Genomic DNA, 13,353 nt, shown 5'->3' on the forward strand with positions numbered 1-13,353 from the left:
TCGCGGACGAAGATTTATGGAGGGGGTAAATGTCCACGTCAGCTGCAGGCTCGTTTGTGGCTGACAAGTCCGATGCGGGACAGGCAGACACGGTTGCAGCGGAAAATTGGTTGGTTGGGGTTGGGTGTTGGGTTTTTCCTCCTTTGCCTTTTGTCAGTGAGGTGGGCTCTGCAGTCTTCTTCAAAGGAGGTTGCTGCCCGCCAAACTGTGAGGCGCCAAGATGCACGGTTTGAGGCGATATCAGCCCACTGGCGGTGGTCAATGTGGCAGGCACCAAGAGATTTCTTTCGGCAGTCCTTGTACCTCTTCTTTGGTGCACCTCTGTCACGGTGGCCAGTGGAGAGCTTGCCATATAACACGATCTTGGGAAGGCGATGGTCCTCCATTCTGGAGACGTGACCCACCCAGCGCAGCTGGATCTTCAGCAGAGTGGACTCGATGCTGTCGACCTCTGCCATCTCGAGTACTTCGACGTTAGGGGATGAAAGCGCTCCAATGAATGTTGAGGATGGAGCGGAGACAACGCTGGTGGAAGCGTTCTAGGAGCCGTAGGTGATGCCGGTAGAGGACCCATGATTCGGAGCTGAACAGGAGTGTGGGTATGACAACGGCTCTGTATACGCTTATCCTTGTGAGGTTTTTCAGTTGGTTGTTTTTCCAGACTCTTTTGTGTAGTCTTCCAAAGGCGCTATTTGCCTTGGCGAGTCTGTTGTCTATCTCAAGAGTCTGGAAAAACAACCAACTGAAAAACCTCACAAAGATAAGCGTATACAGAGCCGTTGTCATACCCACACTCCTGTTCGGCTCCGAATCATGGGTCCTCTACCGGCATCACCTACGGCTCCTAGAACGCTTCCACCAGCGTTGTCTCCGCTCCATCCTCAACATTCATTGGAGCGCTTTCATCCCCTAACGTCGAAGTACTCGAGATGGCAGAGGTCGACAGCATCGAGTCCACGCTGCTGAAGATCCAGCTGCGCTGGGTGGGTCACGTCTCCAGAATGGAGGACCATCGCCTTCCCAAGATTGTGTTATATGGCGAGCTCTCCACTGGCCACCGTGACAGAGGTGCACCAAAGAAGAGGTACAAGAACTGCCTAAAGAAATCTCTTGGTGCCTGCCACATTGACCACCGCCAGTGGGCTGATATCGCCTCAAACCGTGCATCTTGGCGCCTCAGTTTGGCGGGCAGCAACCTCCTTTGAAGAAGACCGCAGAGCCCACCTCACTGACAAGAGGCAAAGGAGGAAAAACCCAACACCCAACCCCAACCAACCAATTTTCCCCTGCAACCGCTGCAACCGTGTCTGCCTGTCCCGCATCGGACTTGTCAGCCACAAACGAGCCTGCAGCTGACGTGGACATTTACCCCCTCCATAAATCTTCGTCCCCAGCTCTTCAGCGGAGAATGCTGTGATTGTAGAAAAAACACTGAAGTGCTGGAAGAACTCAGTAGGTCTCGCAGCATCCAGGTAAAGATATATAACCGACATTTCGGGCCTGAGCCCTCCTTCAAGGCAAGAAGGCCTCAGGTCCTAAAGGTCAGTTAGAACTCCCATCTTGAAGAAGGGCTCAGGCCCAAAATGTCGGAAATTTAGCTTTACCTCTTATGGACGCTGCAAGACCTGCTGAGTTCCTCCAGCATTTCTCTGTTTTTACTACAGGGTCCAGTGTCAGGCTTGTCTCTCTTTGTGTATGCATCAAATGTTTGGACTCAAAATTGGGATCAATGATAAGGAAGTTTGCTTATGGTTGAAAGAAGAAAAATCGTAGGTTACAAAACATCAATGTCATGGTAATCAATGCACAAGAATTACAAAATGAAGATCAGTTCATTCGATAACAATAACTTTAGGTGGGAAAAACAAAAATTTATGGAAAGACTAAGAAAAATGTTTGATTCTTCTCGGTTCACATACAAAATTGTTTTCTTTTTAAAAAAGTATTTTAAACAAGTACCAGGTGTTAGTTGGGGTAGAGACAGCCTTGGATGGTATCAGTTAAGAGATAATAGAGGAGAAAATGTCTCTTCTGTGGAATGCATTTAGGCCAAAGGTTATCAGACACAGCGTCTATGAGAAAAGGTATAAAAGGGGCAAGACCTCTTTGTTGTACCAGGACTCCACTGACAACTGGGTTACAAGTGCCAGGAGAGGCAAGAGAGAATAGCATCAAAGAAATTATTGAAGGCAGATTCAAGATTCTTTTATTTTCATGTAACAAAATAGATGCAATATTACACGAAATTGCATTTAGTCTGCCGTAAGGCAAAGATTCAACGTCAACAGAAATTGCCTGGCATCCCTTATCGACAAAGAAAGAAAAGCAACAGAGACTACCTTCAGAAACTCAATGTCCATGGATTTGTATCCAGTGCTCCCACAGCCTCTGAAGCCGGACAGACCAGTCCAAAATCATTAACAATCCAAGCTCCAGATCCAAACCTATGACACAAGCAGCACCTCAGGAGCCCCTCCCACCCATGGCACCATGTCGCATCCCGGTTCTGATACGGGCAGCAGATGTAGTGTATGGAACCTTGGCTGTGAGGATTCAGAATTGGCGTGTCTGCAGAAAGCAGAGGGTAGTAGAAGATGGAATGTATTCTGCCTGCAGATCAGTGACGAGTGGAGTTCTGCAGGGATATGTTCTGGGAGCCCTACTCTTTGTGATTTTTATAAATAACTCAGAAGAAGAAGTGGAGGGGTGGGTCAGTAAGTTTGCAGATGATACAAAGGTTAGAGGTCTTGTGTATAGGATAGAAAATTGTCATAGGTTACAACAGAATACAGACAGGCTGCAGAATTGGGCAAAAAAAAAAATGGTAGATGAGGTTCAATCTGGATATGATACAGCTTGGAAGGTTGAACTTGAAGACAGAGTACATGGTTAATGGCAGGATTCTTAACAGCATGGAAGAACAGAGGGACCTTGTGGTCTTAGTCCATATGTCTCTCAAGGCTGCTATGCAGGTTATGGTACACTGGCCTTCCTTAGTCTGGAGACGGAGTTCAAGAGACTTGAGGTAATGCTGCAGGTTTGTAAAACTCTGGTTAGACCACACATGGTGAGAAGGGTGAGAGGTGACTTAATGGAGGTCTACAAGATTAAGAAAGGATTAGACACTGTGGACAGCCAGCACCTTTTCCCCAAGGTGAGAGTAGCAAACTCCAGAGGACATCTGTACAAGGTGAAGGGAAGAAAGGTTTAGGGGAGGTCAGTGACAAGTTTATTTTAAAAACAGAGTAGTGGGCACTTGGAATGTATTGCCAGGGCTGAGGCTGGCACAAGAAGGACATTTAAAAGACTTCAACAGGCACATGGCTGAAAAAAAATGGAGGGTTGTGGATGTAAGGTAGGGAAGGTTTAGTTTGTTGAGTAGATTTATATAGGTCAGCACAACATCGTGGGCCAAAAGGCCTCTACTGTGCTGTAATGTTCTATGTTTAAGAGAGAGGGTGAATGCAGGGTACCAGGGTCCACTTCAACATTGTATTAAATTGTTTGATCAGTGTCATTTTCCCTTGCCTGCTTCTACATTTTTCTCTTTCACCCAATATGTTTCCATGCAATAAAGTGTTTTTTAAAGGATCTTTAATATGTTTGTGTCTCCTTTGTTGTGAATACTTTTTGGTGCTGAATCACAAAAGGGCACAAAAAGACCATTTTCTTGCTACATATGCCAGAAATTATTGATGAACAGAGGGATCATAGAATCTAACCCTAACCTGAAAGTTGTTCAGAAAGAATATAGGATACAGGCATTAATTGGCACTAAACATGATAGGATTACCATGAGGACTATTTAGGTATGGGCTACCAAATTTTATATGCCATCTCACAAAGGCAAGTCATGGTTGAACTGAGGACGCCAGCTGGTTCATAAGGATGTAGTAGAGGCTGGAGAATATTTGATCTAAGAGATGGCTGGCTCAGAGTTGCTCTCCTTATAATAAAAAGGCAGTTGAGAAGAGATTCAAGTCCAACATGAGGCGGCACAGTTAGCGTAGTGGTTCATGCCACGCTGTTACAGCATCAATGACCAGGGTTTCAATCAGGCGCTGTCTGTAATGAGATTGTATGTTTTCTCCGTGTGTTTTCCCATGGCTATTCCGGTTTACTCCCACCCTCCAAAAAACATAGAGGGGTTGTAGGTTAATTGGGTGTAATTATGCAGCACTGGCTTGTATACTGAATGTCTAAATTAAAATTTAAAATATGATGATTTAAATTTAAAATAATGAATAATGGAGAGGCCTAAATTCAATAAGCAGAAGGTCAACAGATTAGGGGAAACAGACTTAAATTATTATTATTTTTTTAAAAGGAGGATTGGAGAAGAATTAAATATTTTGTTTCCCCCATTCAGGGTAGTGGGGGCGGCTGCCTGTAAAGGCCTGGAGACAGAAAAGCTCACTACATCTAAAGACGATGTGATAACCTACATGGTGATGGACAAAGAGCTGGCTTATGGGGGGGGGGGGGGGTGGTGGGGAAAAGAGCATGACAGCTGTAATACAATTCAGATTGGGAATTTAGAATAAAAATTTGATATTCTGAATAGGAAAATGGGAATTAACCATCACATGTCACAGTTGCAAAGAATAATATATGTTCTTAGTATTGGAATGGGTATGTGGGAGAAAGGAACGGCATTTTAGCCTCCTATAGTTAAGTAAGGAAATGTAACAGGTGACTTGTTTGGAGAACAAATGATATAATGAAAGAATTTGCCCATGTCAACTGTGGAATAAATAGTGGGCTTCTGGATCAACTTAATTCACAATTGTAACTGGCCTACTGCCTTTAGCTTGGTGAGTCAGACTGCAAGGCCAGCTCCCTTGAATTCACCTCAGATTCAAGAGGATACTGAGAGCAAGGATGGCTCCCAAAGGGCCTTGGGCACTGAAGGCTTCTTCAATTGTGCTGAAGGTTTGGATCTGGGGTTCGGGTTGCCGACGGTTTGAACCAAACTGGAGTCTGTGCGGCTACAGAGGCTGTGGGAGCATGGGAGGAGAATCCACAGATACTCGGTGACTCTGGGGAGGGGGGGAGGAGGGGGACTCTTTTGCTTCTCTTTCTCTGGTTGTAAGGGGCACCGGGCAATGCTAATGGTGAATCTTTGTCTGGTTTATGGCAGATTAAGTACAATTTCTGTTGTATTACATGACAATAAATAATATCTGATCTGATACGCTGGGAGTTTACTCAGACCACATGCTTCTTTGAATGTACCAGCATAAATTTCAACAAATAAGGGATGATTTTAACCAATAAAATATTTCTTTGGAGGTGGAGTGACATGGAGTGATAATAGTAATTAGCCAGTAGCTTATCCAGAATCTTCTAATTGCTTCAGATACATTTCTTACTTTGCTATGGCTTCATCGCGGTCACTAAGAGCTTTCTGAAGCTGCCTGTCATGTTCCGTTTCTTCTGCTGTTGCCTTCAGCTTGTCTCTTTCCTCTTTTATTGTATTCATTTCAACTCTCAGCAGCGCTACCTACAAGGAAGATTAATTCAATGAGAAGCATTATAAAATCATTTTAATGGGGCTTACAATTCATTAAACCTTGCACAGTGGGCTCAAAACATTTCCTCAGTTGCCTGCACCAAAACAGAGCTGCACATTGTATCTGCTTCTGAAATTAACCATAGCTGACTTCCATGGAACTGAATTTCAGAAGCAAAATACAGCGCACACTTATAGAAAATGGATATTGAAAGTTTGCCAAGTGGATTGTTGTCAAGTTTTATAAAACCATACAGGAATTTATTAGGATGATAACAAGGAACAAAATATGATCATTTGACTTCTATTGCCAAGATTGAAACAAAATTCAAGAAAATAGTGATGTACTCTTCAGCACTACATAAATACTATTCAAGACAACAGCCTTTCTTGAAGTGCATTGTGTATCATCGACAAAATGCACTGAAACACTTTGAGAAGTCTCCACCAGGAGATGGTCTATATCTGCTACCTTCATCAGAAAACTACAGAGGGATGACAGAAATCACTAGGGTCTCCCTTCCCACCCCATCGACAAGATCTACCAGGGGAGGAGTCATGTGATGGAGTAGTGGCCGGTCAGGGAATTCCAGCCCTCTCCGGAAAAGTTGAAAAAAAAACGCACAAAACACAAAGGTACAAGAATAAAAATTAAAACAAAGTAAAAGTAAAGGTGAGAAGAAAATGGCAGCAAAGAGAGAAAAGTCGAAAGCAACGGGAAGAAGAGAAGATGAAAGAACGTTGGAAGAAGAAGGTGAAGGCCTTACCTGTCCGAGGAGGCTCGCCGCGGAGAGAGAAGCCCGCTCCCTAACGTCGGTGGAAGTCCCGAGTTCGTGACTACAAAAATGGCTCGCGGAGCCGAGTAAAAGTGCGCAACCGCGCATGCGCAAGGAGTCGCACATGCGCGATGAGCATGATAAAAAACACACTGACGGGAGGGGGGAATCTCCACAGCTGAGAGTGGCAGCTGCAACACAGCAACAGGAGGAGAACATAGAAAACAACGAGAACAAGAAAGAAGAGAGCAAAAAGAACACAAGGAAACAACAGATGGCCAACCCAGAGGAAGAAGAAGAAGAAGAACATAGAGAAATGGAAGAAGAAGGGAAAGGCAGGACAATGGATATATCTTTTTTTAAAGAATATATGGAATCAGTGAAAGAATGGCAATTACAAGAATTTAATGAGATAAAAAGAAGAATTAAGAGTGCAGAAGAAAAAATTAATAAAATAGAAATGATCATATCAGAGATAGGAAAAAGAGTGGATAATGTGGAAGAATGAGAAATAATCGTAGAAATGGAAGTAGAGGACTTAAAAGAAAAATTAGAAGAATCTAATAAAAAAGTTAAAGAGGTACATGAGCTGTTAGCTCAGAAGATAGATATAATGGAAAACTATAATAGAAGAAATAATATAAAGATAGTGGGCCTTAAGGAAGATGAAGAAGGCAAGAATATGAGAGAATTTATAAAAGATTGGATCCCCAGGGTCCTAGGAAGACCAGAATTACAGGAAGAAATGGAAATAGAGAGGGCACATAGAACACTAGCCCCGAAACCACAACCGCAGCAAAAACCAAGATCCATTTTAGTTAAATTCTTAAGATATACAACAAGAGAAAATATATTGGAGAAAGCAATGAAGAAAATAAGAGAAGACAAAAAGCCACTGGAATACAAAGGTCAAAAAATTTTTTTCTATCCAGACATAAGTTTTGAACTCCTGAAGAAGAGGAAGGAGTTCAATACAGCAAAAACAATCCTATGGAAAAAAGGATATAAACTTATGTTAAAGTACCCAGCGGTACTTAAAATAGTTATTCCAGGGCAACAAAACAGACTATTCTCGGATCCAGAGGAAGCCCGAAAATTTGCAGAACTACAAAACAAGCAGAGAGATGAAGACATGTAATGAGAGTAAAAATGACCACGAACTATATGTATGTGTGTATATATATGTATATATATAGTGTGTATACATGAATGTATCCGTATTTAGAGGAAAATATATAGAGTATAGATAAGAATTAATAAGGGAATGAAAGGGAATAGAGGGAATAAGGAGGGAATTAAAAGAGTGACCTTGAAAATTGAAATCTTTTCCGGGGGGGGGGGGCTGGGTGGGGAGGAGTTACGGTCACTGCAAAATCAGTTGACGCTTGGGAGTGAATTCGCAAATCCAAATGGAGAGGGGAGATGTGGTTGCCCGACAAGGGATAAAGGGCAACTCAGGAGGGGGAGGGGAGAATGGGGTTAAAGAAATTTTAAATAGGAGAAAAAGGAAAATGTTTGATATTTTAGAAATGTTGTCTTATCAAGTGTTCAAAACAAGAAAGCAGAAATGGATAAGAAGGAAAGGTGATGATGAGGAAACGGAAAGGGAAGATAAACAAAGTATGAAATGGCGACGTTGAACTATATGACTTTAAATATTAACGGAATACATAAACAAATCAAAAGGAAGAAACTGATAAATTTACTGAAAAAAGAAAAAATTGATATAGCATTTGTGCAAGAAACATATTTAACTCAAATAGAGCATAAGAAATTAAAGAGAGATTGGGTAGGACATGTAACAGCAGTGTTGTATAATTCAAAAGCAAGAGGAGTAGCTATATTAATCAGTAAAAATGTACCAATTAAAATAGAAGAGGAAATAATAGATCCAGCAGGGAGATATGTAATGATAAAATGTCAGATATATTCAGAGTTTTGGAATCTACTCAATGTATATTCACCTAACGAAGAAGATCAAAAGTTTATGCAAGATATTTTTTTGAAGATAGCAGACACGCAAGGGAACATATTAATAGGAGGGGATTTCAACCTTAATTTGGATTCAAATATGGATAAAACTGGGAAAAAAATTAACAGAAAGAACAAAGTAACCAAATTTATAATTAAATCGATGCAAGAAATGCAACTTTTGGATATATGGAGGAAACAACACCCAAAGGAAAAGGAATATTCATATTATTCGGGTAGACATAAAACATATTCAAGAATAGACCTATTTCTGTTATCAGCTCGTATGCAAGATAGAGTAAGAAAAACAGAATATAAAGCTAGAATATTATCGGACCATTCACCCTTGATATTGACAATAGAGTTAGAGGACTTCCCTCCAAGAATGTATAGATGGAGATTAAACTCCATGCTACTTAAAAGGCAGGATTTTAGAGAATTCATTGAAAGACAAATTAAAATGTACTTTGAAATAAATACGGAATCAGTGAAAGATAAGTTTATACTATGGGATGCAATGAAAGCGTTCATTATAGGGCAAATAATAAGTTATGTAACCAAGATGAAGAAGGACTATAATCAGGAAACAGAGCAGTTGGAAAGGGAAATAGTAAATATAGAAAACAAATTAGCAATGAAGGAAGACAACTAAAAGAAGAGAATTGGCAGATAAAAAAATAAAATATGAAACACTACAAACATATAAGGTGGAGAAGAACATAATGAAGACAAAACAGAAATATTATGAACTGGGGAAAAAAAAACACACAAAATTCTAGCATGGCAGCTTAAGACAGAACAAGCTAAGAAAATGGTATTGGCATCAAGGAAAAAAGACAAACAAATCACATATAATCCAACGGAGATCAAGGAAAACTTTAGAGAATTCTATGAACAATTATACCAAACTGAAAACGAAGTGAAAGAAGGCAAAATAGATGAATTTTTAACTAAAATTGAAGTACCAAAATTACAAATAGAGGAACAAAATAAATTAACAGAACCAATTGAAATAGTAGAAATACAAGAGATAATAAAAAAACTACCAAATAATAAAACACCAGGAGAGGATGGATTCCCAATAGAATTCTATAAAACATTTAAAGATTTATTAATTCCTCCCCTCCTGGAAGTAATCAACCAGATTGACAAAACACAAAGCTTACCAGATTCATGTAAAACAGCAATAATTACAGTAATACCAAAGCAAGGGAAAGATCCACTCGCCCCAGCATCATATAGACCAATATCATTACTTAACACAAATTATAAGATAATAGCTAAACTATTAGCAAACAGATTAGCAGATTATGTACCTAAAATGGTAAATCTAGACCAAACTGGATTTATTAAAAAAGATGCACAACAGACAATATTTGTAAATTTATTAACTTAATTCATGCAGTAGAAGGGTGTAAAGCGCCAACAGTAGCAGTTGCTTTAGATGCAGAGAAGGCCTTTGACAGAGTAGAATGGAATTATTTATTCAAAGTATTGCAAAAGTTCAGTTTACCAGAGAAGTATATTAATTGGATTAAAGCATTATATAAGGGGCCATTGGCGAAAGTGACAGTAAATGGATACATATCAAAGCAATTTAATTTAAGCAGATCAACAAGACAGGGATGCCCACTATCACCCTTATTGTTCGTGTTAGCTATAGAACCACTTGCAGAATTGATAAGAACAGAAAATAATATAAAAGGGATAAAAATAAAAGACAAGGAATATAAAATCAGTTTATTTGCAGATGATGTTATAGTATACTTAACAGAACCAGAACTATCAATAAAAGAATTATATAAGAAATTGATGGAATATGGAGAGGTGTCGGGTTACAAGATTAACGTAAATAAAAGTGAAGCAATGCCAATGAATAATGCGGATTTCTCAAAATTTAAGAAGGAATCACCATTCAGATGGCAAATGCAAGCAATAAGATATCTAGGTATACAAATAAATAAAAATCTCGGCCATCTATATAAACTCAATTATTATCCACTAATGAAAAAATTACAGGACGATTTAGAGCATTGGAAAGATTTACCACTAACACTAATAGGAAGGATAAACAGTATTAAAATGAACATTTTCCCAAGGATACTATACCTATTTCAGGCATTGCCAATACACTTGACAGAGAAATTCTTCAAGGAGTTAAAGAAAATAATAAGGAAATTTTTATGGAAAGGGGGGAAACCGAGGATAGCACTAGATAAATTAACAGAATGGTATAAACAAGGAGGCTTACAACTGCCTGTAATGGAAGATTCTAACCTATTTTAGTTAACCTGTTTTTTCTTAATTTCCAGTTCTTGGTTCTGTAGAGCTGAGAATCTATTTTTGTTTTAAAACTTGCAGCTTTGGGTTCTGCAAGGCTGAGAACCTAATTGTTTTTAGACTCAGCAGACATAAGCAAAATTGCACCGAGGGGCCAGAGATGCTGTTATCTGAAGAAAGGACATCTGTGTACCGAGAACATTTAATCTTCCTGCTTGTTTTGGTCACAGACTGTCAGAGCCTAGCCTTGATGTAGAATAAACCATTGTATTAAAAATGATAAGCTGAAAATTATGTTATTCGTTAATTAACCTAGCATGCTAGCTTGCTTGCTTAACTTTCATGCTGTGCTGGGAATAGGTGCTTGGGTAAACAGTTTTTGGGTAATAAAAGGCAAGGTCCCGCTGCTGAAGAGAGAGACTCTCCGAGAGGTGGCAACATCTCTCAGCACGAAGAAGAAGAACTTCTGAAGTCCAGCCAACGTCCCGGTCAGGGGAGGTGGAGAAGCTGCTACCAGCGCTCTGACAACCTACTACAAGTGTGCAGCCATTGCCTTGCTTCGGCAGTTGGGACCAGTCCAAGCATTGATAAGTATAGTTGAGAAGGGCTTACATATTGTAGTGTGAAATCAGCTTTTGAATTTGTAATAAACATTTGTATAATCTGAACTGCTCTCGGTGTGTGTGTCTATTTTCTTTCGGTAGTTCAAACACTGTGACCAATCTAAAACGAACAAAGTGAGAGGTACAAGTTTACCCAAGACACTGCCAAACTTTAAAAATTATTATAGAGCCGCACAATTAAGATACCTATCAGATTTTTATCAAACAAGGGAAAAGCCAGATTGGACTAGATTAGAACTAGATAAAATAGGGGAAAAGATACCTGAACATGTATTATATAAATGGGATGAAAAATTGGTACAACGTCGGAGTTCTCCAGTATTACATCATCTACTCAATATTTGGAAGAAGATTCATGTAGAAAGGAATAAAACAAATTACCAATTTCCAAAACTAATACTGACGCAAAATCAGTTACTCCCTTTTACAATAGATAACCTTTCCTTTAGAGAATGGGAGAAAAAAGGGATCAAAAGAATAGAAAATTGTTTTTCAGGAAATAGATTATTATCCTTTGAACAAATGAAGGATAAATATAATATAACTCAAGATACAGTGTTGGCATATTACCAACTGAGATCCTACTTGAAGGACAAATTAGGAAGCAGTTTGAGGTTACCAGAGGGAAGTAACTTTGAATATGTGATTACAGATACAATGATAATCAAAAGATTTATAACAAATATGTATATTAAACTGCAAGAAAAGGAGAATGAGGAAACAAATGGTAAAACTAAACAAAAATGGGAACAAGATTTAAATATAAAGATAAAGAAGGAAACATGGGAGAAGTTATGCTCTGGAACGATGAGAAATACAATAAACACGAGGTTATGTATGATACAATATAACTGGATACACAGGCTATACATTACACCTCAAAAGTTAAATAAATGGGACCCAACAGTATCTGACAGATGTTTTCGTTGTAAAAAAGAAATGGGAACAACAATTCATGCAATCTGGACATGTGAGAAAGTAGAAAAATTTTGGGAAGATCTAAACCAGATATTAAATAAAATTACAGAAAACAATATACCAAAAAACCTAGAGATCTTCCTCCTAAGTAACATAAAAAACAAAGAATTTGGACTTGATTTGGGTGGTGCACAAAAAAGATTTGTTAAGATAGCTCTAGCCGTAGCAAAAAAAATGTATTATGTCAACCTGGAAATTAGAAGATAATTTGAGAATACAACAATGGTATATAGAAATGAATAAATGGGGGGGCGTGGCAAGATGGCGTAAGGAACAGACGTGCCTTCCAGTCCTCTCCTGACTCTAACTTATTGTTTTGTCTTTAAGTGCCCGTTAAAACTTTTTAAAAAAGTTTATAAATAGTATGAGGTGTTGAATTAATACCTAATGGTACATTTTTTAAAAAGAGGTAAAAGGAAACATCAACAGATTGTTAAAAAATTATATTTTCCGTAATTATCTGAGCCTGCTTGTTTACAAAAAGCCACGACTCAGCGTGAAATGGATCCAGGAAAAGAAGCGAAGAATTTGCCCTTGGAGCTCCATTCTGATTCTGTAAGTCTTTCTGAAGGTCGTTTTCAGCTGCCTTTAGAACAAAGGGCTGGCCGGATGCCAGTATTTCAAACAACGTCTACTGAGACTTTGACTGCTGAATTAGCTGGGGCGCCACCAGTTGGAGAGTTAAAGAGTTGTTATTTGACTGCTATACCACCAGTTATAACAGCTCTTCCAGATACTGATGTAACAAAGCTTTTAAAGGAGGTTTGGATCAAAGATAACCCTGATCATCAGCCTCCTGATACTTCTGGGGGGTCTGTGGCAGGGGCTCTTACACGGAGTCAAACTGCAAGAAAAGCTACTAAATTAAAAGAAGGGATAGAAGGTCCTCTGATTCCACAAGAACAGCAGGATCCCACCATGTCTGGATCTACTGATGTTGATTTACTTTTCAAGAGTCTTGAACATAAGATATTTTCTTCAATGATGCATTTAGGTGATTCTATGAATAATCTTACTTCTAAGATTAATGTCAATACTCAACAGATGGCTGATTATGGAGCTTTTAAAGTCGAAACTATTGAAAGACTGGAGATGTGTGATCAAGGATTATCTGATGTTTAAGATCAATTGCAAGATGTGAATAAAACAATTGAAACGCTACAGATTCAGAATAAAAATTTAGCAAAAAAGGTTGATAATTTGGAGAACCAAT

At 39.2% G+C, this 13,353-nt stretch overlaps 1 protein-coding gene across 1 annotated transcript in view; it reads right to left on the bottom strand.

Moving 5' to 3' along the window:
• LOC138761401 (BICD family-like cargo adapter 1) overlaps positions 1-13,353 on the bottom strand; it is a 145,869-nt gene that overhangs the window by 28,825 nt on the left and 103,691 nt on the right. Inside the window, exon 7 of the mRNA XM_069933434.1 lies at positions 5,373-5,503. Coding sequence (XP_069789535.1) covers positions 5,373-5,503 — 131 coding nt within the window. The remainder of the gene's footprint in view (positions 1-5,372; positions 5,504-13,353) is intronic.

The sequence above is a fragment of the Narcine bancroftii genome, chromosome 4 (assembly GCF_036971445.1).
Source record: "Narcine bancroftii isolate sNarBan1 chromosome 4, sNarBan1.hap1, whole genome shotgun sequence".
Classification (NCBI taxonomy): domain Eukaryota; kingdom Metazoa; phylum Chordata; class Chondrichthyes; order Torpediniformes; family Narcinidae; genus Narcine; species Narcine bancroftii.